Below are 26,346 nucleotides of genomic sequence, written 5' to 3' on the forward strand. Positions count from 1 at the left end.
GGTTCTCAGACAAAGGGAGTCTTAAGGGTCTGTTTCCTCCATGAACCGAAGCAATTCCTCCTTCCTTGGTAAGAACTTCTTAGGGTCAGCTCTGAGAGAAATGAGAAAATGCTGAACAATTTGTTCTTGACTAATGTCTTACATTTCACACCAAAATAGTTTTATGGGGAAGTGGATTAATTTATCCCCATTCTTCATTATCATATTTTCTTTCCCTAAATGCCAAGTTTTGACTTAAAAGCTGTAAGTTGCTTTCCTTAGAAATAGTATACTATTAGATACTATACTAATTTTCTTCTGAGTTTTTTTTACTTGGTTCTATACATTAAATTTCTGAAATGGTTTCTTTAAAAATTGTACTTATTAATTGTATTTTTCAGTGTCTCACAGACAGAGTCACTAGGTAGGGAGCCATCCCAGGAATTTGCAGCACTGGGCCTGAAGTTTAAATTAAGATCATGGGGTGCCTGGGATTTCAGAGGCCATCCCAGTGGTATGACTTGGGTGCTACCAGGACTATGCCCATTTAGGCTTGAGGAACTGTGTGGTGCTGGGATGGAACTAGGGTTGATATTTGAAAGGCAACTGCCTTAACCCTTGTGCTCTCTCTTTAGCCCCTGAAATTATTTAGGGACCTTAACACAATTGTTTGCTATTTTGATATTTCCATACTTGCTTTACAGAGTTATGAAAATACCTCTAGAATTAAAGTAAACTGAAATATTTTTCTTAAATCTCTTATGAAATGTTACAATGTCTATGATCTTCAGTTGTTCTTGTTATCCTACAAAGGAAATTGGAATAGCTTGAAGTATATTATAAAATGAGAATGAATTATGTAGTACAGTTTTCCACATTTTTTTCTTTCCTTCTTTTTTTTTTTTTTTTTTTTTTTTGGTTTTTGGATTTTGGGTCACTCCCGGCAGCGCTCAAGGGTCACTCTTGGCCAACTTTGTGCTCAGAAATTGCTCCTGGCAGGCTCAGGGGACCATATGGGATGCCGGGATTCTAACCACTGACCTTTTGCATGCAAGGCAAACACCTTACCTCCATGCTATCCCTCTGGTCCCACATTTTTTTCTTTTTTAAGAAAGAAATTTGTATTATTCTTGCTAAATTTTATTTTAAGAAGCTGCAGGAAGAGAGACCTGAGCACTAAAGAGTGTTTTTTGGGGGGAGGGAATAAATGATCATATTAATTTTACTTAAAATAACATTCATAGATGACCAAATATAAATTTCATTTAGTTCCTCTCATCTTTTATATTGGAATGTCTCATTGTTTCAAGTCTGAGAAATTAAAGTGTGAGAAAATATTCACTTTTTCTGTAGGTCTTATTTTCTCAAAAGACACTACTTGAAAAATGGCTATCCTATTGGGTAGGGTGCTTGCCTTGTATGCCACTGACCTCATCATCTACCCACATGTTTCTCTGAACATCTCCATGAGTGATTCCTTAGTGTAGAGCCAAGGGTAAGTGCTGAGTACCACCAGGTGGAGCCCAAAATCCAAAACTGATTTTGAAAACTGTCCACACTAGTATATGCTCTAGTAAAATGTGAGAGTAAATTAAGTGGTCAATAAAGAATAGAGAGGCTGCACAGGATATTGGGAAACCAGGACACTATAAAAGCTATAGAAATGTAATGATTCAAGTTCTCTACCACTGTATTGTACTAAATTAGGGACAGATTAAAGGGACGTGTACCCAGTTTTTTTCTGACCTTGACTTGTCAATGAAATTTGCCAATGAAATTTCTTCTTTTTCTCATACCAATTTGCATTTGGCAAAGGGTATTTCTAATATATTGTTTTCTATTTTTTGAATTAAAATAAAAATGTATTTATTTTATAAAATCTTTAAGCACCATGATTACAAGCATCTTTGTAGTTGGGTTTCAGTCATAAACAGAATACCCCCCTTCACCAGTGCAACATTCCTACCACCAATGCCCCTCTCCTCCCCCACCCCTGCCTGTATTCGAGACAGGCATTCTACTTCTCTCATTCTTTAACATTGTCATGCTAGTTGTTAGTGTAGTTATTTCCCTAACAGCATTCACCACTCTTTGTGGTGAGCTTCAAATTGTAAGCTGGTCCTTCTGGTCCTTCCAGCCCTTAACTCTGTTGTCTCTGGGCCTTATTACAGTAATGTCTTTAATTTTTTCTTAAAACCCATAGATGAGTGAGGCTATGCTGTGTCTATTTTTCTCCCTCTGACTTATTTCACTCAGCATAATAGATTCCATGTATATCCACATATAGGAAAATTTAATGGCTTAATCTCTTCTGATGGCTGCATAATATTCCATTGTGTATATGTACCAGTTTCTTAGCCATTCATCTGCTGAAGGGCATCTTGATTGTTTCCAGAGTCTGGCTATTATAAATAGTGTTGCAATGAATATAGATGTGAGGAAGGGATTTTTGTATTTTTTTTTTTGTGTTCCTAGGGTATATCCCTAGTAATATATTGTTTTCTTTATGACCTTTTGGGGGGGGGGAGCAAGTACTTTTAATAGGCTCTTTTTAACAAATAAACAAACAACAAAGAATCAAGCAATGCTGCCTGCATTGGAAGCAATCCTGGGCCATTCCTTTGCAACTGGTCTAGTGATAGCAGAACTTTTCATTTCACCTTTATTGTTTACTATGACCCCTGCATTATCTTCAAAATAAAGACGTCATCTTTTCACCAGTATGACTTTCATTGACAAATTATCACTGCCTTTTTCCTCCGGTTTGCCTTTCTTGGCCATGGCCATCACTATGTCACCCACAGCAGCAGCAGGAAGTCTGTTCATTCGTCCCTTGATCCCCTTCACAGAGATGATATACAGATCTTTGGCTCCTGTGTTATCTGCACAGTTAATCAAGGCTCCTACCAGCAGACCCAAGGGAATCAAATTATAGATAATGCAAGGGATTGAACCAAAGTTTGCATGTGCAAGCTACTGTACTTTCTAACCCAAATCCAGTTTAAGTGAAACAAGGTAGAATCTTGATAAATTAAATGCAAAGGATTATTTGTTGATGGAAGTGTTAGTTCTCAGTTTTTGTTATAATTTATTATTCAGCTTTAATGGATCATTAGGTCACTAACTGCTTATCTTAAACATAAAAATTTTTGTGGAATATATATATGTGTATATATATTTAGGCTTTCCTGTAATTTTAGTCTAGATTTTAGAAAAGAACTCATTATCTATATTCTGGTTTAGCCTGGACTCATTATATAATTTATACCTGCTATTCAATTTAATCATTATACCGGTTCCAAAATAGTAGTAATATTAGCATTATATGTGAATTATATATCTTGTATATATGTATATATGTACATATAAATATGAGAAAATAGAAACTCTAAAAAAGTACTTGCTCAAAAGTACCCTTTAACTTAGATTTGAAAATTAAATAAATTGTTTAATTCCAAATCCTGATTAACTGTCACACTGGAATGAATGCCTTTTGTGATCATCTTTATTTTTTGGAAGACAAATACTACTGCTTAAATTATTTATTATTTATCATTAATGTTTATTTATAGTATATGGATGGAGAAAACACACACAAAGCCCTATTGTAGTTGCGTTTGTCAAGATTTATTTTTGCTCTTACCATACATTGATTTTGAGACATGATTTCTTTTTATTTTGGGAGGACAAGATTGGACCATCCTACTGTGCTCAGGGTTTACATCGTTCTGTTCAGGGAATTACTCCTGGCAGTGCCAGGAAGAGAACTAAGGCTGGCAGCATGCAATGCAAACAACTTAACCTAGTCCACTTAATTTATTTGAATGACTTTGCTAAAGAAAAGCTCCTATATTGTATACAATTGATTTTTTAATTTTAATTTTAAATTTTAACACAATTGATTTAAAATTTTTTGTTAATTTTTTTCTTTATTTAAGCACCATGATTACATACATGATTGTAGTTGGGTTTCAGTCATAAAAGAATATCCCCTTCACCAGTACAGCCTTCCCACCACCAATGCCCCCCATCTACCTCCTTTCCCACCCCCCCCCTCTGTATTCAAGACAGGCATTCTACTTCTCTCAGTCATTAACATTTTCATGATAGTGTAGTCACCTCTAACTAAACTCACCACTCTATGTGGTGAGCTTCAAGTCCTTCCAGCCCTCATCTCTGTTGTCTCTGGGCATTATTATAATATTATCTTTTATTTTTCTTAAAACCCACAGTAAGACTATTCTGTGTCTATCTCCCTCTGACTTATTTCTCAGCATGTACATCCATGTATAAGAAAATTTCATGACTTCATCTCACCTGATGGCTGCATAATATTTCATTGTGTATATGTAAAATAGTTTCTTTAGCTATTCATCTGTTGAAGGCCATCTTGGTTGTTTCCAGAGTCTAGTCATTGTAAATAGCACTGCAATAAATATAGATGTGAGGAAGGGATTTTTGTATTGCATTTTTGTGTTCCTAGGGCATATCCCTAGGAGTGGTATAGCTGGATCATGTAGGAGCTGATTTTTAAATTATTTTAAGGTGAATCAATCTTACATTCTATGGGATGTTGAATATGAATGGAGAATCAGCCTTAAAGCAGATATGCATTTATTAGAGCTTTTTAACCAATGTAGGAGGAAGAAATAGGTTTCAATGTAGTTAGACATGTATTTGGAATTTGAAAGATTAGCATAAATAAATTATAACAATGTATTATTTTGATTATTGGTACTTTCCTGTTAGATTTAGTTGTATGGGATGATATCTATCATTTAACCTAGTAGTTGCATTTTTTCAAAATAGGAGTGTTAAATGTAAAATTTCTGGTAGAGTATAGATTCTGAAATATTTAAACAGGATAAAAAAACTACAGTAGCCTTTTGGTTTTAAGGGAACATATTTATTAAAAGTATATAATACTTTTATTTGTCTTTAATTTATTTGCAAGGAGAATGTCTTAATGATTCTGATAACCATGTTAGAGATAAAACTTAAGTGTTCTCAGTTTGAGCTGCTGAAAGTCATCAGAATTGTACCTGAAAGAGTATCTTTCCTTATCAATTCTTAATCATGGCTGAGGCAGGCAATAGGTTAGATATAAATCTAGAAGCTTCAAGAAAAGATAAACAGTATTAGGTATATATCTGGTTATTTTTTTTCAGTAAACAAAAACCAGAAAGGAAGGAGAAGAGATAGAAAGTGTGGTTAATATTGCAAAAAAGAAAAGACGATAAAAGGATTCTATTTTTGAGGAAGAAGAAAAACTGATTTTTTTTTTTTTTTTTTTTTTTTTTTACTTCATGGATCTCTTAAGTATTGATCTTGCTTTGTTTCCTAAAGCTGCAAGTCAGTGCAGGGGATTACAGCTTTGATTAAAAGGTAAAATCTTAGTGAAATAGCCTTCCTTGCTTTACAAGTTCATTTAGAAGGCCAACGCGTGGCTTCCTCCCTTTTCTGTCAGTCTCTTTCTATCTGTTTATTGCTGATTTGACAGCCTCTGGTCCTTTTCCTTTGCTGTTAAATGTGTGTGTCCTTTGTTTGTTCTGGTGGATTTTGCTACATTTGTATGTGAGGGAAAAGCCTGTCATTGCCAGTCTGGTCTAATTAGTCTTCCGGGTGAGCATATACATTAAATAGACCTGCTAAGCCATGAAAGAAGAGAGCTCAAAACAGCGTAGATTTTCTTCATGTACTATGGTTTCGCCTGTTTTATTTCCTCCACGAATTGATGGCCGAAAGCTTGTCCGGAATGCTTCATTCGGAGGATACAATGAACTTTCTCCTTCGTTGGCAGGTTGGTTTCTTTAATCTCGTGTCCTTTGCTTCATTTCTTTCAGATCTCTCATTAAAGTAGACTAGGATTTTAATATCCTAAAACTGCTTCCTTTATAGAAAAACAATTTTAAAATGAAATGTTAGGTTTTAATCACTGTTGCTTCTATGACTTGGCTTGTTCATATTTTCTCTTACAGTCTCTAAAGCGCAAACTTGAGAACTAAAGATTCATTCAAGTAGGAATCTTAAATGCCTTAGAGCCTAAATATTTACTTGAATTATGAAATAGATATTATGACCCATTAGTAAAATTAAAGCCTTTCTTATATCTGAATAAATACAAATTCTATAAATAAATTATCCCAAGTCTTTTGCAATTGAAATCCAGATTTAAGATTAATGTTTTTGCCCATTTTTATTAAAATTGATATTTATCATAAGATTAAATATCTTGGCTTCAACTAAAATAAAGTTTTCTATCCAAGTATAATTTTGAAATTCCATGCTTCTTATTGATGGATGCATTTGTCTACATTTAGGTTTTGTTAAAAAGAAAGTTATGCTAATTTTAGGGTAGTGTTTATTAACTGAAATTAGGCATCTGATAGGTATAATGTGATGTTTAAAATTGGTCAGTGAGATTTCTAAATTAATCTTTTAAACTGATTTTTCTGTTTGAAAAATTGATCATACTAAGTGTTCATATACATTGAAATATATCTTTCCTTAAAAATATATTTAATCATATTAATTTGTATTTTAATATAAAAATGTTCTTATTAGAGCAAAGAAATATTATTGAAACTAGTACAGGTTTTAATAAATACTTATTTTACAGTCATAATTAAATTATTTTTTCTATTTTCACACTAGTAATTTTTTATGATTGCTTTATGTTGATAAGTATACCATGTAGTTCTTTGAAATAGTGAAACATTTTATAGAGTATTCACTTCAATAGTTAAATAAATTATTAAAATTTATTTCTTTTCTTTTCTAACAGGGTTTCTGAAAAGAATTTTAAACTATAGTCCAGAACTCTGTTGCCTAAGTAGCATATGCTTGAGACAGCCTTAAAATTCATAATCTTTAATTAGATGTTTAAATATAGCAGGGTAGCTTTCATGCTTCTTTTGCTTTCTGTGGCATGGATTTCAGAAATAGCTTTGCAGATACAACATAATTAAGATGTTTTAATGTTATGAAATACTTAATTTGCTTTTAAGTTGAGATCTAGCTTCATTGCTGTATTTGCCTTGGTTCCTTTTCTTTACCCTTAGCCAGCAAGATTTCTAGCACATGTGTGCTTGACCTTCATGCCGTGAGTCTAATTCAGATTAAAGAAAAAGCATATGGCTTTACAAAACAATATAAAAACCCATCTCATGTTGTCAAAGTTTGTATTTTCTTAAGTAATTGAATTTGTTAATTTTGCCATACAGTGTAATGAAGTTCATCTTGATTGGTATGTTTCAGTAGTAAATGGTTGGCTTTGTTTTTCAGCTACTAATATAGAGAAAATCATATTTCAGTGTTCCTCTTACTACAACCAGCAGTTATTGTTACCACCAGCTATGTCAGAGTGCTTTTTAAATGTTTTATTTTGTCAACTAGGAAGTGGAATAAAATTTCATGTTTCAAAAGAAACAGCTTTATATTTTTTAAGTTAAATATAAAAATTATGATTTTTTTTTAATTTGGTTTTTGGGCCACACCAGGTGACACTCAGGGGTTACGCCTGGACATGTGCTCAGAAATTGCTCCTGGGTTGGGGGACCACATGGGACACCGGGGATCAAACCCAGGTCTGTCCTGGGTCAGCCATGTGCAAGGCAAATGCCGGAGTGCTGTGCTATCGCTCCAGCCCCTAAAAATTATAATTTCTTATCAGACATTTCATTGTACTGGAAAATTTAAATGCATTTCATCTATCTAATGAAAGATTCCTTTAGTATTCATTTATCTAAATGAATTCTCTAAAGGAGAATTACTTAAATAGGGAGAATATATACACATATATATTTATATTTCATATTTGGGCCACATCTGGTGGAGCTCAGGACTCTGAATTCAGTGGTCACTCCTGGCTATATCTCTGGATCTGTATTAGTAATTTTAAAGATAACTTTGTCACACTCATGAATACAACCCTTTTTTCATTTTACATGGATACAACCCTTTTTTCTTTTTAGTTTTTATATAAAAATCTCTACATAATTTTTGCTTTAAATATATTAGTAATATCAGGTATAACTTCTTGATATTTTCATTGACTCAGTCTCTGAAAAAGGATCTGAAAATTGAAATAAACTTTAAGTAAAATAAATTTTATAGAAAAAATGTGAGTTTTAGAAAATAGATAAGTTTCTTTGTAGCATATCTGTCCTTCTCTGAGATTTGCTCCCAGTATACAGTCTCCTATACTCATTTGTGTTTGGTATGTGATTATAGTTCTTATTAGTAAAAATTATTTTATTTATATGTTGAAGACATGTATGTAATCTCATTTTAATACTAAAACTTGAAACTCTGGGGCCGGAGCAATAGCTTAGCAGTAGTAGAGCATTTTCCTTGCACACGGCTGCCCAGGACAGACCTGGGTTCAACCTCCGGCATCCCATATGATCCCCAAAGCCAGGATCAATTCTGAATGCATAGCCAGGAGTAACCCCTGCATGTTACTGGGTGTGGCCCAAAAACCAAAAAGAAAAAAAACTTTAAAACTCTAAGGAACCATAGTTATTACTGGAACATATTTTAACAAGCTGTACCTTATTAACAGTGATTAAAAAGTGTATTCTATTAAGAGATTGAAAGTTAAGGTCAGTGTTATATTGATTCAGGGATAATACTTAATTGATTTATGAAAGAAAGTAAATTTCATATATTTACATAGAAATTATCTAATGCTGAGGTTTTCACATCGACTGTCCCCTTATCAGAAAAAGTGCCCCCTGAAAAATAACTTTTTTAAGTGGACATAGAGACCAGAACCTCTTCCCACTAGTACATGAGGATATTCTTGTACTCCTGTACTTCAGTGTTCCCAACAGGTTGTATTGCTTGCTTTGAAAAACTTTATATAAGGACGAGAAACTGAGATTCTCAAAGTGCTTCACCATAATATGGAATTAGATTCTGGACAAGTTAAATACTATAGCACAAGAGCTTGGAAATGGCTCAGTGGGCGAAATGCAGCTTTTATACATGGACCCTCAGGATTAGTGTCTGCCACCAGTTGTCTTGGAATACTTGGCTTAGAGTAGCCTTAGGCACCATCAGAAATGGCCCTCCATGCAAGATCATAACATATCTCTCTCTACTTTAGACTTTTTTTTTTATGTTTAAAGTTGTCTTCTTTTTTTTTAATTTTTTCTCTTTATTTGAATATCTTGATTACATAAATGATAGTGATTAGGTTTCAGTCATGTAAAGAACACCCCCCTTCACCAGTGCAACATTCCCGCCACCAGTGTCCCAAATCTCCCTCCATCCCACCTTACCCCCACCTGTACTCCAGACAGGCTTTCCAGTTCCCTCATTCATTCACTTGATTATGGTAGTTCTCAGTGTAGACTTTAATTATATATTTGACAGCTGAAGTGACTAGAACAAAAAGATGATAGACCTAAAAAAATTGGTGCAACATATTTAACCAGAATTATGTTATTGATATATTGCTTTGTTTTGGGTTAGTTGAGCTTTAACTAGTAAATTCTTTTTTGAAGTTTAAAACATAAACAGTACTTTTCTGAGGAGACTAATAGCATTCTCTTGCTCCTAACTTCAGTAGTGTTTCACTCTTATGCCTTTTTTCTACAGAATAACTGAAATACTGAGAATGCAGTTGCTTGTCTAGGATCATTCTGTTAGTAAGGGAAATGCAAGAAACTCAGGTAGACTTAACTCTATTTCTTATTTTCAATGAATCTATTGCTTTCATTTCATTATAAGTAGCTACTTTATAATATTTAAATACTTAAAGAATACAGCATTATTAATTAATTATACTATTGCAGCATTATATAAATTTATAAATTATACTAATTATAATAATGCTGTATTGTAATTTGCATTTGAGTTACCTGTCTTCTCACTAGATGATAGGCGTTGGAGGGAAAGAGGATGAATACAATAAATAGCAGATGCCATGTTTTTCTCCCTGCACGGCTAGATGAATAAGTAGGCATGCTACAAATATTTCTGTGGTGAATTAGTCCTTCTCTACTGATTGAAGGTTTTGTCATCTGTCTTTCTCAATAGACATCATTATGAATACCTGCTTTTTATCTATTACATAATACATAAACCACTTAAGTATAAGGAGTCAGACTGATTATGTATGTTGGATTATAAACATGAGGTCTCACTGTCTGATTATGGCTAAGCTCTTTATTGACCATTTGGAAGATAAGTACTTTCACTGACATCTAATGTGTAACATCTTTCTTTTCTGATAATATTTTCTGAGAATTTTTCTTTTTTATTCTATAATGAACCTTGTTGGTCAGACTTCTTTGTCCTTTCAAAGAACCAGTTCTTTGTTTTTTATTAATCCTTTATATTGTATTTATATAGCAACAGTTAGATAATAAAAAATAGCTCTAATTCAATGTATGTTACATCAAGAATATTATGCTGTGTCCTATCTTATTTGTTACAGTAAGCACGCTATTAGATTTTGTTTTTACACACATAGACTCACACTCTCTCTCTCTCTCTCTCTCTCTCTCTCTCTCTCTCTCTCTCTCTCTCTCTCTCTCTCTCTCTCCCCCCCCCTCCTTCACTCTCTCCCTCCTTTCCCCCAACCTCCGGTCTGTATCAGACAGTTTTTGAAGATAAGGTTTTTTTTTTCCCCTCCACATCTTTTTTTTTAATAATGATTTTTATTTTGACCAAAATGGATTTCATATCTTTCACAGTAATATTTTAGGTACATATTGATATTGGATCAGGGGAATTCCCACCACCAAAGTTGTCCTCTCTCCACCCGTTCCCAGCATGCATCCCATATTCCTCTCCCTTACCCCCCGGGCTGCTAGTGTGTCTATCTTGTTGTAGACTGGGTATCGATTCTGTTGTCATTGGATTGAGTTTGGTATTTAAGTCCAGTCATTTTTATTACTACTTAGTGATCATACAACTGTTTGGTCTTCATGCCCTCCATTGTTTCCCCCTCAAATTGAAAGGAGGGACAAGTTGGTTCAAGTTATATGGTTCTGTTTGAGGGAAAAATAAATAAATAAAATGGAAGTAAGAATCAAACAAGCAAAAATTGGTGGAGTCCTTCTAGAGGCTATAAATATTAATTTAAGAGAAGAAAGGTAAAAAGGAAGAGAAACACGTCAGGGGCCGGAGAGATAGCATGGAAGTAAGGTGGGCCTTGCATGCAGGACAATGGTTCGAATCCTGGTATCCCATATCCCCCACACCTACCAGGAGTGATTTCTGAGCGTAGAGCCAGGAGTAACCCCTGAGCACTGCCAGGTGTGACCCAAAAATAAAAACAAAACAAAACAAAAAGGAAACACATCAATAATACAAAAATAAAAATTAAACAAAAATCCAAAACGCACCAGAGCAATGAATACAAACATCACACACTAACCACGGTCTTGAAATAAAAACAAAACAAAGTGCAAAAAAATGAAAGCAACAACAGCAACAACAATAACAAAACACCCCAAAAAATTATTTTGTACTCTTTTTTTCCTACATAGGCACAGTAAATATTGGGGAAATTAGAAAGGGAATTCCCTTGGCCTAAGTGATACAGGGTTTCTCCGTCCTTGAAGTATACTGTCATGGGAATAACTACCGACTCCGTACATGTTCATTTACTCTCCCCTAGTTCTTTTGTGGTGTATAGAATGCTTCTGTTCCATCATGGATGATAAAATCAGACCTCTGTATCTAGAGATTTTGGTATCCTCCACGTTTTTTATCAGTAATTCTAGAATTGTTTTCCAGTTTGGCAAAAAGAATAAGAGGATGTTTAGTTGATTCTGTCAATCAATTAATTGTTTTTTTTATTAGAAAAGATTAATTCTTCTAGAGACAATTTCTTAGATATTTTTAAAGTATGATAAATAAATTAGTATACTCTAAACTAGGTTCCTTGTACTCATCTACATAAAATGTTACATATATTTTGAAATTGATGACATACACACTTGGCTTTTAAATACTCACATGTTCAAATATAGAAATACTGAGATAATGACAATGTTTTAGTTTTATTGGTTTTTTTTGTTTGTTTTTTGTAAAGGGTTTGAAAGAGGAAAGGAAGACATTTCTCAAAATAAAGATGACTCTTCACTTTCGATGTCAAAGAGCAAGGTAAGCATTACAGCCCCTGAAAACATATTTTATCATGAAACTAACAGAAATCCTTTTTTTTTCCCCTATGGGATGTTATTAGTGTTATCTGAGCATGTGATTTGTATGAAAAAGATAAAGTTCCTCCAGGTCCTGACTTAAATGCTGTAGGTTACTTTGAATTATGGAGATTTATGAGTCATAGTTTCTTCAAGAGGTTCTTTATTCCTCATATATCAACTGAAGCAGTATTCTTCAAATCAAAGCCTGAGAGTTTGCTATTCAGAGATATTCTTCAAAAGAATTCTTAAATGTTTTTATCTTATTTGGGTGATAGACAAGATGTATCCATTTTATCAATTAAAGTTCAAAAATCTTCTGTAGTAATAGTATACAACTAACTGAAAGATGTATTCTTCAAATAAGAGTTTCTTTTGTAGTTTGTAGAATAAGCTCTATTCAGCTATGTATATAGGTATCTCCACTTTCACAAATTAATTTAAAAAAAGAGGAGACCTTAAATATGAAATTTTTAATTTTCTTGAGATATTTTTATAAAGAAACATAATAAGGGAATTAACATATGGTCAAAGTTATCAGAACTGATGATTAAACTCAGATAAGAATTGATTTTACATGATGTTGGTAGAAGGGGTATTTGGGGACAATGGTGGAGAGAAGTGGACTCTCTGGGGTTGTGTCTTGGATTGGGGTATTTATAAAAAGGATGAGGTACAATATTGTAAACCCAGTACCTCAATAAACATGATTGTAAAAATTAGTTTTAGTACATCATTTCTAATTTTTTAAACTAATTTGCCTATGCATATTCTTAGGTCTATTTAGAGGTTTTGTTTTAAGATTACACTATATGATGCATTGCAATTACATAATTATTCATAATTCACTCGATTACTGATCAGTTTCACTGACCAGTTTTACTCTTTTGGTCAGTTTCAGAAGCAAAAGGCTTTTTAATTTTGTGGGGTCAAATTTCAATGAGTGTAAATACGCTTATTTCTTAAGCTAGAAACATTTCTGCTATTCACAGAAGTAGGCTGTACTCTATTTTTCTATTTTGGGGAGTGTTAAGAGGTTTTAACACTATGGGATTTTCCCACAAATTTTATTCACACTTCTCAAGAATTATGTAAAGAGCCATCTGTAATATGTGTAAAAGGACTTTCAAAGACGTTTTTAGTATTTTTAGCATTATTCATGTTTATTTATATACATAAGAAATGCCTTGATTACTTTATATAAGAGTTATATAGTTACAACTTAGAGGAAATAATTTCTCTTGGACCTTTTATGGCTTGAAATATAATAAAATGTATAGAATTAAAAAATACTTTTTCTAAACAATACCAGAATTAATAATTACGTGTATTATGGAATTCTTAAAAAGTCTGAGGTATACCTCAAACATTAAGCTTCAAACCTGCATACCATAGTTATCTATATGTAGACTTGAAACAGGTGAAAGATAGAGAGACCCAAATAAACTTACTTATCTTTAATAAAGTAGTGTGCATTCATTTAAAATGAAATTGACTTAAGAACTACACTTTGACACTTGAAGTTATTAAGATTAAATTAGAAAGTTTCTGAGTAATACTAACTATATTTAAGAAAACTCAGTAGGGGCCGGAGAGATAGCACAGCAGTAGAGCATTTGCCTTGCATGCTGCCGACCTGGGTTGGACCCGTTTCAACTCCTGGCATCCATCCCATATGGTCCCCCGAGCTTACCAGGTGCAATTTCTGAGCACAGAGCCAGGGGTAGCCCCTGAGAATTGCTGGGTGTGGCCCAAAAACCAATCAATTAAGAAATAAACAAATAAACAAAAATAAAATTAAAAAATCAGTAGCCATATATGGCTAATAGCTATCGCATATATTGGACAAATATAGAACAATTCAGTTTCTCAGAAGGGTCTACCATTTTGAACTGCTTGGAGTAAAATTAATCAGTTTAAATATTAACTCAGTTCTTAAGCACAAACTACAGTAATCTTGATGATTAATATTTATATTTAAAACTTGCTGTATGCTGCTTTAACTTTCATAATAGTACTAGAAGGCAGACATTTTTAATTAATATCTTTTTTTTTTTTTTTTTTTTTTTTTTTTTTTTTTTTTTTTTTTTTTGGTTTTTGGGCCACACCCGTTTGACGCTCAGGGGTTACTCCTGGCTATGTGCTCAGAAATCGCCCCTGGCTTGGGGGGACCATATGGGACGCCGGGGGATCGAACCGCGGTCCGTTCCTTGGTAGCGCTTACAAGGCAGACACCTTATCTCTAGCGCCACCTTCCCGGCCCTAATTAATATCTTTAAGCATCATGATTATAAATGTTTGTTGGGTTTTAGTTATGAAAAAGAACACCCCCCTTCACCAGTACAGCCTTCCCACCACCAATTCCCCCATTTCACTCTAACCACCACTCCTTGCCTGTCTTCAATACAATCGTTCTATTTCTCTCACTCACTACCACTATCATGATAGTGAATGGGATTGGTTTTTAAAGGTCTATTTCTTCTCTACATTTGTGTATAAGAAGGCCATTGATTTTTGTGTGTTGATTTTGTAGCCTGCCACTTTGCTATATGAAGCTATTGTTTCTAGAAGTTCTTGGTAGAGTCTTTAGAGTTTTCTAAATAAAATAGCATGTCATCTGCAAACAATGAGAGTTCAACTACTTCCTTTCCTATCTGGATGCCCTTGATATCTTTTTCTTGCCTAATTGCTAGGGCAAGTACTTCCAGTACTACGTTGATAGGATTGGTGAGAAGAGGCAGCCTTGTCTTGTACCAGATTTTAGAGGCAAGGCCTTTAGTTTATCCTCAGTGAGTATAATATTTTTATTGGCATGTGGTAGATGGCCTTGATTATGTTGAGAAAAGTTCCTTTCATTCCCATCTTGTTGAGAGTGTTTTATAATATATAAATCTTTAAGCACTATGATTACAAGCATGTTTGTAGTGGGGTTTCAGTCATAAACAGAATGCCCCCTTCACAGAGCAACATTCCCACCACCAATGCCCCCACCTCCCCCACTCCTGTCTGTATTCACGACAGCATTCTACATCTGTCCTTCTTTACCATTGTCATGCTAGTTGTTAGTGTAGTTATTTCCCTAATAGCATTCACCACTCTTTGTGGTGAGCTTCAAATTGTGAGCGGGTCCTTCTGGTCCTTCAGCCCTTAACTCTATAGTCTCTGGGCCTTATTACAGTAATGTCTTTAATTTTTCTTAAAACCCATAGATGAGTAAGACTATTCTTTGTCTATCTCTCTTCCTCTGACTTATTTCACTCAGCATAATAGATTTTATGTACATTCATGTATAGGAAAATTTCATGACCTCATCTCTCCTGGCGGCTGCATAATATTCCATTGTGTATATGTACCACAGTTTCTTTAGCCATTCATCTGTTGAAGGACATCTTGATTGTTTCCAGAGTCTAGCTATTATAAATCGTACTGCAATGAATATAGGTGTGAAGAAGGGATTTTTTTATTGTGTTTTTGTTTTCCTAGGGTATATCCCTAAAAGTGGAATACCTGAATCATTCGAGAGTTCACTTTCCAGTTTTTTTTTTTTTTGAGGAATCTCTATATTGTTTTCCATAAAGGCCTGGACTAGATGGCATTTTCATGAGCAGTGAATCAGAGTTTCTTTCTCTCCACATCCCCGCTAGCACAGATTGTTCTTGTTCTTTGTGATGGGTGCCAGTCTCTGTGGTGTGAAATGGTACAACATTGTTGTTTTGATTTGCATCTCCCTGATGATTAGTGATGTGGAACAGTTTTTCATGTATCTTTTGGCTATTTATATTTCTTCTTGAGGAAATGTCTGTTCATTTCTTCTCCCCATTTTATGATGGGGTTATATTTTTTTTTTCATTTAAGTTCTGTCAACACTTTGTATATTTTTGAAATTAGTTTCTTGTCTGATGGATATAGTTTCTCCCATTCATTGGGTGGCTTTTGTATCTTAGGCACTATTTCCTTTGAGGTGCAAAAGCTTCTCAGCTTAATATAGTCCCATCTGTTTATCTCCACTTCCACTTGTTTAGAGAGTGCTGTTTCCTCCTTGAAGATGCCTTTAGTCTCAATGTCATAAGTGTTTTACATACATATTGTTCTATATACCTTATAGTTTCAGGCCTGATATCAAAGTCTTTGATCCATCTGGATTTGATCTTTGTGCATGGTGGTTAGATGGAGGTCCAGGTTTGCTTTTTTGCATGTGGCTGACCTGTTGTCACAGCACCACTTGTTGAAGAGGCTTTCCTTGCTCCATTTTGGATTTCTTTCACCTTTATCAAAGATTAGTTGATTGTATGTCTGGGGAACATTCTCTGAATACTCAAGTCTGTTCCACTGCTCTGAGGATCTGTCTTTATTCCAATACCATGCTATTTTGATAATTATTGCTTTGTAGTACAGTTTAAAATTGGGGAAAGTAATGCCTACCATATTCTTTTTCCCAAGTATTGCTTTAGCTATTTTGGGTGTTTATTGTTCCAAATGAATTTTAGGAGTGTTTTTCTTTGAAAAATGTCATGGGTATCTTTAGAGGGATTGCATTAAATCTACACAATGCTTTTTGGAGTATTGCCATTTTAATTATATTAATCCTGCCAATCCATGTGCCAGGATATATGTCTCCATTTCCTTATGTCCTCTCTTATTTCTTAAAGCAGGCTTTTGTAGTTTTCTTTGTATAGGTCTTTTACCTCTTTAGTTAAGTTGACCCCAAGATATTTGAGTTTATGGGGCACTAATGTGAATGGGATTGCTTTTTTAATGTCCATTTCTTTTTTTTTTTTTTTTTTTTTTTGGTTTTTGGGTCACACCTGGTGTTGCTCAGGAGTTACTCCTGGCTGTCTGCTCAGAAATAGCTCCTGGCAGGCATGGGGGACCATATAGGACACCGGGATTCGAACCAACCACCTTTGGTCCTGGATTGGCTGCTTGCAAGGCAAACGCCGCTGTGCTGTCTCTCCGGGCCCTTAATGTCCATTTCTTTTCTATCATTATTAGCATATAAGAACGCTTTTGCGTGTTAATTTTGTAGCTGCCACTTTGTTATATAAATCTATTGTTTCTAGAATCTTTTTGGCAGAGTTTAGGGTTTTCTAAATATATTATCATGTCATCTGCAAGCAGTGAGAGCTTGCCTTCTTCCTTACCTATCTGGATGCCCATCATAGGCTAGATGATGCAAAGCTAAGTGAGGTGGCCGATCTCCTTCTGCTCCACCCTTTGTGGGCAGGACGACTCACCTCTGAAGAATACAAGCCCTCAGGGAAGAATGTCACACAGGATCAAGTCCCAGGCTGAAGCAAGCAGAGAAAAGGCCCAATATGTCTGCCATGCCCCAAGATGTCTGCCATGTGTTTCAAAGACACAGCAGAAGTCAGCTAGTCCCACTGTCTGTAGGCGGGACAACTCAGCTCCAAAGAAGACGAGTCCTCAGAGAAGAATGCCACAGAGGATCAAGTCCCAGGCCAAAGCAAGCAGAGAAAAAAACCAAGATGTCTGCCATGCTTCAGAGACCTTGTTGAGAGTTATCATGAATGAGTGTTGGACCATATTGAATGCTTTTCTGCATCTATTGATATGATCATATAGTTTTCATTTTTTCTTTTGTTGATATGGTATATTATGTTGATTGATTTATGTATGTCATACCATCCTTGCATTCCTGGAATGAAACCTAGTTGGTCATGGTGTATAACTTTCTTGATGCAGCATTGGATCCTCTTTGCCAGGATTTTCTTGCTCTTTGCATCTGTGTTCCTCGGATTGGTAATGGTATTGGTATTGTTCTATAGTTTTCTTTTTTTGAAGCATCTGGTTTTGGTATCAGGGTGATATTAGTTTCATAAAAATGATTTGGGAGTGTTTCTATTTCTTCAGTTTCCTGGAAGAACCTGAAAAGGTTTGGTAATAGTTTCCCTTGAAAGGTTTGAAAGAATTTGTTATTTAATCAATATATCTGGACCTGGACATTTGTTTTTGGGAAGACTTCTGATTACCATTTAATTTCCTCAATAGTAATAGGTCTGTTTAGATATACTAGATTATCCTTATTCCACTGTGGGAGATTACAGAATTTATCCATTTCTTCCAGGTTCTCTTGTTTTATGGCATAGAGTTTCTCAAAATAGTCTGATTACCCTTTGAATCTCTGTAGTATCTGTAGTGATCTCTTTTCATTTCTAATTTTGTTTATTAAGTATCTCTCCCTTTTTTTGTGAGTTTTGCTAGTGGTTTATCAATCTTGTTTATTCTTTCAAAGAACCAACTTTTGCTTTTTATTGATCTTTCAGATTGTATTTTGGATTTCCACTTCATTAATTTTTGCTCTAAGCTTTGTTATTTTCTTCTGCCTACCCTTATGGTTCATTTTATTGATCATTTTCTAATTTTGTTTTTGTTTTGTTCTGTTTTTGTTTTTGGATCACACCCAGCAGCACTCAGGGGTTACTCCTGGCTCTGTGCTCAGAACTCATTCCTGGCAGGCTCGGGGGACCATATGGGATGCCGGGATTCAAACCTTCTGCATGCAAGGGTATCTATCCATGCTATCTCTCCGGTCCCACATTTTCTAATTTTCTAAGTTGTTGTCATTAAGTCATTAAGCTATATATATAGGCCCCTTCTACCTTCCTAATTAGTACTTATAAAGCTATAGATTTTCCTCTTAGTACTGCTTTTACTGTACTAAATTAATTTGTACTAACTTAATTTGTTATACAAATTCTGATAATTTGTGTCTTCATTTGCTTTTATTTCCAGAAATCTTTTCATTTCTTCTTTGATTTTATCTCTGACCACTGGTTGTTCAGTAGTGAGCTGTTTAATTTCCAGGTGTTAAGTTTTTCTTCTGTATCCCTTTATAGTTTACTTCTAATTTCAGTGCATTGTGATCTGAGAAGGTAGTCTATGCAACTTCTATCCTCTTGATTTTATAGAGATATATTTTATGTGCCAGCATGTGGTCTGTCCTGTATAATGACCAATGTTCATTGGAGAAGAATGTGCATCCAGTTTTCTAGGGATGGAGTGCTATATATATACACATACTTCCATTTCTCTTTTAAGAATTAGTATATTATTTTTGGATTTCAACCTGGTTGACCTATCAAGAGGTGACAGGGTGTTGAGGTCTCCCACTATTATTGTGGTGCTATTGATGTCTTCTTTCAGATTTGTCAACAATTGTATTAAATATTTTGCTGGTCCCTTATTGGGTATGTACACGTTAAGGAGTGTGATTTCTTCCAGTTGTGCTATTCTTTGATTATTATGAAGAGTCCCTCTCTGTCCCTTATAACTTTTTTAGCCTAAAGTTTGTGTCATTTGATATTAAAATGGCCACTCCATCTCTTTTGAGGAGTGTCTTCTGATTTCATCTTACCATTAGGTACTGAGGTAGGGCAACCTGCTCTTACATCAAGTTATTGCTGTTTCCTTGTTGTCAGGATGTCGTATCAGCCTAGTGCGGGTTGGTGCCATAGTGTTATTAGGGACTCCCTGAGAAGAGTTTGATTCCTGGTGTTGTTGCAGAGAACTATGTTGGTTTTACAGTTAGGATCTGGGACTTGGGGTTGATGTTTACTGTCTGATCACATGGAGTCTAAGTCGAGTCCCCGTGACAAATGTTCATGGTAGGAAGTACCCCCATATTGTAAAATTTATGGGTTCTTATCCCTATATAGATACAGCTTGTGAAACAATATTATTAAACCTTATGTTAAAATCTGCCCCACAGAATTTAGTCCTTTGTGCAGGTATGAATTACTAAGAACATCTTCATTTTATAACCAAGATAACTTAGTATCAAAAGAGATTGAGTAATTTCCCCAAGTTGTGCAGCCACTTAGGTGACAACAGTTAAGGGGGGAGAAAAAGCTAGAAAGAAAGAGGTAAAACTGTAATACGATGAACATTCTATGACTGCTTAAATGAAGAGACAAACAAAATTATATATTAAACTCTGGGGTAATCATTAACGTAGTAGTCATCCACAAGTTATAAGAGAAGCAAACAGTTTAGTAAAAAGATTTCCAACAAAAATGGTTCCCTATATTAAGATAGTAATAATAATTCAAGAGCAAGACTTAGATAGTAGATACTAGAAATAATAGTTATTAACATGTAGAAATAAGAGTTTTTAATAAAAAAAATAAATAAAAAAAGTTTTTAATGTAGTTTCTAAATATGTGTTTGTATTTTTAATAGTGAGGGATTAGCAACAATGTGTGTGGCAAATGACTAGAATTGTGATTTGTTTATGTAAAATACCCTAATTGTTAAAAAAAAATACTTTGATTACAGCTTCTTAATAACTAAATGCTCATATGTAATTCTTAGAAAATGTGAAAATATATATAATCTTATTTAATATAACATTGCATCTTAATTGATATCGTATTTTTGGGCATATGAGACGACTTTTAAACTGAAAAAAAAAGTCAAACGAAAATCGGCGGTCCTCTTATACGCCTAGTATATCCCGAAAAATGGGATATGCCACTAAACGAAAATCGTCTGAATATTGTCATGAAATGAATTTTTCAACTCGATCCTGCACCAATAACTGCAAGGCTGCTCAGACTGCCTCTCTAGCCCAACCAATCCAAGCAGGCTTTTTATGCAATTAAATTATACAATGTTCTATACCCGAATCTACACTATAAAAAGCCTGCTTAGATTGGCCATAGTCAGAGAGGAAGTCTATTATGTAGAACCTTTGAACCTTTGTTTGTTGTGATTGGCTCACTATGGTACATACAGTTGCAGTACAGGAACGTTCTGTCTTATAGAGCAAATATAGGATTAAACCTATGTTTTAACTGTAAAATTAGGGGGCCGTCTTATATGTTGGAAAATACGGTAAGTTTTATTTTTTTTGTATTGATTTGATATGGATTTGTTTTTAAAACTTGATGCTATACAGGGAAAACTCATATCTGAAAATTGTTGTTTGTGGTGTTGTGATTTGTAGATCATAGCTAAAAATGCTTTAACAATCAACTTTTATGTATCACCTATATAGAAAATCATAAAAGGTCTTAATAATTATTTCTGATGTAATTTCAGTCTGAATCCAAACTCTATAATGGCTCGGAGAAGGACAGTTCAGCTTCAAGTAAGCTCACAAAAAAAGAATCTCTTAAGGTTGGTTTCTTACTCTTTTAGGCAGTAGTTAATAATGTGCTAATATGACAAAGAAATATGTGATTTCCTAAAGGAAAAAATGTTCGGACAGGCACAGATAAGAAATAGGCATAATTGTATAGCATTCTGGAGTCATCTGATAGACCACTTGGTGACTACACTTGCTTTTGTAATCTCATATTAAATTTACTCTAAAGCCTAGTTTGGTGATTGTGTTTTCTTTTCAGTACACCTTGCATTGCTTAAGGGCTACTTCCAGTTCAGTGCTTGGAGGATCATTGCATTGTTCTTGGAGGACCATACAGTGCTATGGATTGAATTTGGGAATTATGCATATACTTTAGGTTAGGTTTTGAACTATTTCCCTAAACCTTCTCTGAAGTTGTTTAGCAGTAGAATTACAAAAATAAATAAATAAATAAATAAAAGTTAGATGTTCTTCATTCTTTTTACCATTCAATGCAACTAAAAAGGATTTTGTTTTATGATTTTAAAAGTAAGTCATCTTTAGTTATGACTATCCTCTCTCTAATAAGTACAAATAACAATAACAAGACTGCATTATTATGCTTCTGTGTCCAGAATTTTAACTTGTGAAGTATAAAACTGATATTTTGAATGAATAAATTTCACTGTTATGGTTTTTTGGAGGGAGTTTGGTGAGGGTTTTTTTTTTTTTTTTGGTTTTTGGGCCACACCCGGTGGTGCTCAGGGGTTACTCCTGGCTGTCTGCTCAGAAATAGCTCCTGGCAGGCACAGGGGACCATATGGGACACTGGGATTTGAACCAACCACCTTTGCTCCTGGATCGGCTGCTTGCAAGGCAAACGCCGCTGTGCTATCTCTTCGGGCCCATGGTTTTAATATATATCTTAAATATTAGTATCAAGAAAGGACAAAATCATCAGTTGTAAATGCTTACAGTATTGTTATGAATAAACTGATAATAGATTTTCAACAATTAAGAGAATGTGTTAAGAAAAAATGTTGAATTATTATAGCATAATGGTATTTTATAGTTAGTATGCCTCTGTGTGTGTGTTGCCAGCCTGATTTACTAGTTGTGTTCTCATGAGTGAGCTGTGCCTCGGCATTCTTAATTGTGAGATAGGGACAATTATAGTCCTTATTCGAGAAATTTGTGAGGATTAAGTGAACTAACTGTGTAATATGTTTAAAACAGTAGCTAGTACACAGAACATGCCCAGGAAATATTAGTACTAATTGTATTTTCCTAGTTGGAAGCCTAAGTAGCCATTGAAAGAATGAGGTAAATTGGAAAACACATTGACTGGAAAAACTGTTACAGAGAGACAGGGCTGGGATTAAGACATTTTCCTTGCATGCAGCCTATCCTGGTTCTTTCCCCAGCACTGCATGTGGTCCCCCAAGCACTGCCAGGGATTATTCCTGAACAAGGAGCCAGAAATAGCTCTTGAGTATTACCAGGTGTGACCTGATCACTCCTTCAAATGACTGGGCATTAACTAGTAAATAAAAAACTAGTCTAGTCTTGCTTTTCTGAAATGCCTGCCAGCTCTTAAGGATCATTCTTTTATCCTAAGATGTTAGAATTCTGTTTAAAATTTTAAACTTAACCCTATAGACCTAAGAAATACCTCATTTAATTTATAGGGTTTTTTTTCTTTTACAGGTGCAAAAGAAAAACTACAGAGAAGAAAAGAAACGAGCTACAAAAGAATTACTCAGTACAATCACAGATCCTTCTGTTATTGTTATGGCTGACTGGTTGAAGGTCAGTTTGTATTTGAGTCTTGAATTCAGGCTACTGTATATTTACTTGCTAGCCCTAGAAAGCCCAGAGATAAAGCCCACAAGATAAAAATCAATTCTGTGGTAATTGTTTTACATTGGTTCTGTCTTCCAAACTTAATGGGGAGAAGGATCCGTAATGTTGTCTCTCGACAATAAAATCAAATATAACTAGCTGTTGTTCTAATACAGCTTTTGATAATGTCAGACTTTATGTATGTCAGTCTGTTGTAAAATTTTTGGTTGTATATATTATCTTTTAGTATGATTGCAGTTTTAGTATATGTATTATTGAGAAGATATAGACAGTGTTAATGTAAAAACTATTATTTATAAAGCATTTATTTGCAGAAAAACATACTTCTGTACAATAGTCATTTAATCATGGGTCATTCTCATTTATTTTTTTTCCTCCCATCCTACTCACATTTACCCTCTTTCTCCTTTTATCTTTTCCTCCCAGTGCTGAGGGTGGAACCTAGGGCCTAACACACATAAAGCTAGTGCTCTATATCTGAGCCATGCCCCCTGTCCACCTCTTTCTTACTCTACATGAAGATGTTGGATAGGATTCTCTCAGGTAAATGCAGACTCCAAACAGACTAATATTGGGGGTTGGAGGAGACAGATAAGTGATAAACTCCCTACATTGCATGTACTTGGATCACTACCCACCACCACCACCACCCCCATTGTCAAATGCAGTCTTGGACACTGTCACTGTGATCCCTGGCACCGCCACTGGAGAAACCTCCAACATGTTGCAACCAAACTTGGTGCCCTTCGATCAAGTATTTGACACTAGATGCCACAGGTATGGCCCCAAACTGCAACAAGAAGAGAAGTGAGGAAGAAGACTAAGTACATAACATTCAAAGTAAATATGTAGGTTAATAACAATCAGACGATCTTCCAGAAAGTTGGGAAGTACCTAATATTCCATACAACAATCATCCCAGTGCAGAAAGCTTTCCTGCCCACCCCCCCAAATTGGTGTTACTTCCAACTAAGAACTCCTCAGAAATCTGTCAAATTCTCTTACTACAACTAGTCTTAGGATAGTCAAAGTAATGCTTGAATTTTCTTCAGTGCTGTGCTTAAAAACCTGTGGACATCATTATAATTCTTCTACCTAGAAGTCTTTAAGCCCCAGATCTGAGTCTTTTTTTTAGAGCTAATCCCACTTTTGCTCATTAACATTGAATTTAACCAACAAAACATAATAGGTCTCTCACCACAGTCACTGTCTATTTAGGTTTCTAAATCTTATTTCATTTTGATGCTTGCATCAGCATTATTTCTTAAATTAACTAAAAATAATTTTTAATCAGCTGTGATTCTGTGGCTTACAATACTGTTGATAATACTTTCTCATGCACATAATTCCAATACCAACATCCATCACCAGTTCTTAAATAAACTTTCTCTTTTTGTAGATTCGTGGTACTTTAAAGAGCTGGACCAAGTTGTGGTGTGTTTTGAAACCGGGGGTACTTCTCATCTATAAAACCCAAAAAAATGGCCAATGGGTAGGGACAGTCCTCTTGAATGCCTGTGAAATCATTGAGCGTCCATCAAAAAAGGATGGATTTTGTTTCAAACTTTTCCATCCTTTGGAGCAATCTATTTGGGCTGTGAAAGTAAGTACTTGCTGTCTAGATCAAAAGTAAAGATAACAGTTTCTGAGTAGAATTGCATTCAGTCTCCTAGAAAATTGATTTACAGGGCCACTGTCTTTTATTGGGATTTCTGAGTGTTTCTGTTTCCAAACACATTCTTCTTTCTGTCACTAATCACAGTGAAACATGCTGTAAAAGATTGTTTTAACCTTACGACCAAACTTAAAAACAGTTCTCATAACTCAATTAATAGGGTATTTTAATATCACCTTTGTCAATGGGGATTCAGCTTACCTATTTTTTTTAACATGCAGTGACAAATTTGCTTCATAATATTTCATCATTTTAACTGAGCTTCTCATTACCAGAGTTATAAAATCCTTAAGCAAAAAATGCTGGACTTTTTGTGGTCTTGCTTTTAATGATGCTCATAAGTAAAGACAATTGTACTAACTCCTCTGAGAGGCAATATTCTGTGAAATGAAGTTCTAAATGCTATTATAAGTAAAAGTATAACTGTAGGGGCCGGAGCAGTGGCACTGCCTTGCCTGTGCTAGCCTAGGACAGACTGCAGTTTGATCCCATATGGTTCCCCAAGACAGGAGCGATTTATGAGTGCATAACCAGGAGTAACCCCTGGGTGTCACTAGGTGTGGCCAAAAAAAATGTGTAACTGTAGCACTCCACTTATAATAAGAGCATTTAATCAGGAAAATAAAAATGTCATATTTGATAACCAGAGAATTTTTCAGATAGAAGATAGGTAGTACATGCTAGCTAAATAAATGAGGCTTGCTCATGATTTAACAGAGGTTGTTGCTTTTGTTTCTATGTCAATTTAATGTTGATAAAAAAAATTATAATTCCTTCTTTCATTAGATCTTAAGAGATTGGCCCCAACAAAATACAGTCTTTATTTTTTAAGTAGTTTTGAATTGTATAATGGTTAGTATGTATAAACATAGGGAAAGTCCTAGACTTTTTAACCTTATTTTCACTAGAATGGAGCAATAGCAAGGTTAAAATTAGGATTATAAAGCTACTTCCTTTGTAGGATTAGATGCTTCCTGCAGTCTTTGGTATTTATATATCACATATTTTCAAATAAAAATCATTCAAAAATTTTTCTATGTTGTACATTTTGGGATTTAGCAGAGTGCCAGGCCCAGTATAGTTTGGGGACACCGTGAAATGCCAAAAACCAAATCTGAGGTGTCCCTAGAATACAAGGTATATGCCCTTCCAATTTCAGCAATCAACATTGCTAATTCCTGTATGGTATTTTATGTTCCTTTCTGCTGTTCTTAGGAATTACTAGAATTACTGTGAAATGTCAAACCACTGCAGATATTTTAATTGAATTCCAATTCAATTCAATTCCAAATATGGGTAGAAGGAAATTTTGTTCTATTATATAAACATTAGAATATCTACCCTTCATATGAAAATCTAATTTGGATTATTGTCAGTATTTATGATTAGGAAATTATAATGTTTGAGGTTTTGGGTGTCAAGCATTCTTAACCATTTAAATGAAATCTTATTTTTTCAGACTTTTAAGGAAAATACAGTTTTTCCTCAATACATAAATGAAAATATTACAGCCCCAAGAGGTACTTAAGTAATACTTTAGAATGGAACCAAGTTTGAAATCCAATCAGACTGACTCTATACTTGTT

At 34.6% G+C, this 26,346-nt stretch overlaps 2 protein-coding genes across 2 annotated transcripts in view; one reads left to right on the forward strand and one right to left on the reverse strand.

The window, feature by feature from the left end:
• BCL2L13 (BCL2 like 13) overlaps positions 1–26,346 on the reverse strand; it is a 1,170,396-nt gene that overhangs the window by 504,358 nt on the left and 639,692 nt on the right. The gene's annotated exons all lie outside the window — the stretch shown is intronic.
• The window catches only part of OSBPL8 (oxysterol binding protein like 8), a 198,789-nt gene that overhangs the window by 127,313 nt on the left and 45,130 nt on the right, over positions 1–26,346 (forward strand). Inside the window, exons 5-8 of the mRNA XM_049783649.1 lie at positions 12,029–12,099; positions 21,198–21,275; positions 22,930–23,031; positions 24,485–24,688. Coding sequence (XP_049639606.1) covers positions 12,029–12,099; positions 21,198–21,275; positions 22,930–23,031; positions 24,485–24,688 — 455 coding nt within the window. The remainder of the gene's footprint in view (positions 1–12,028; positions 12,100–21,197; positions 21,276–22,929; positions 23,032–24,484; positions 24,689–26,346) is intronic.

The sequence above is a fragment of the Suncus etruscus genome, chromosome 11, assembly GCF_024139225.1.
Source record: "Suncus etruscus isolate mSunEtr1 chromosome 11, mSunEtr1.pri.cur, whole genome shotgun sequence".
NCBI lineage: Eukaryota > Metazoa > Chordata > Mammalia > Eulipotyphla > Soricidae > Suncus > Suncus etruscus.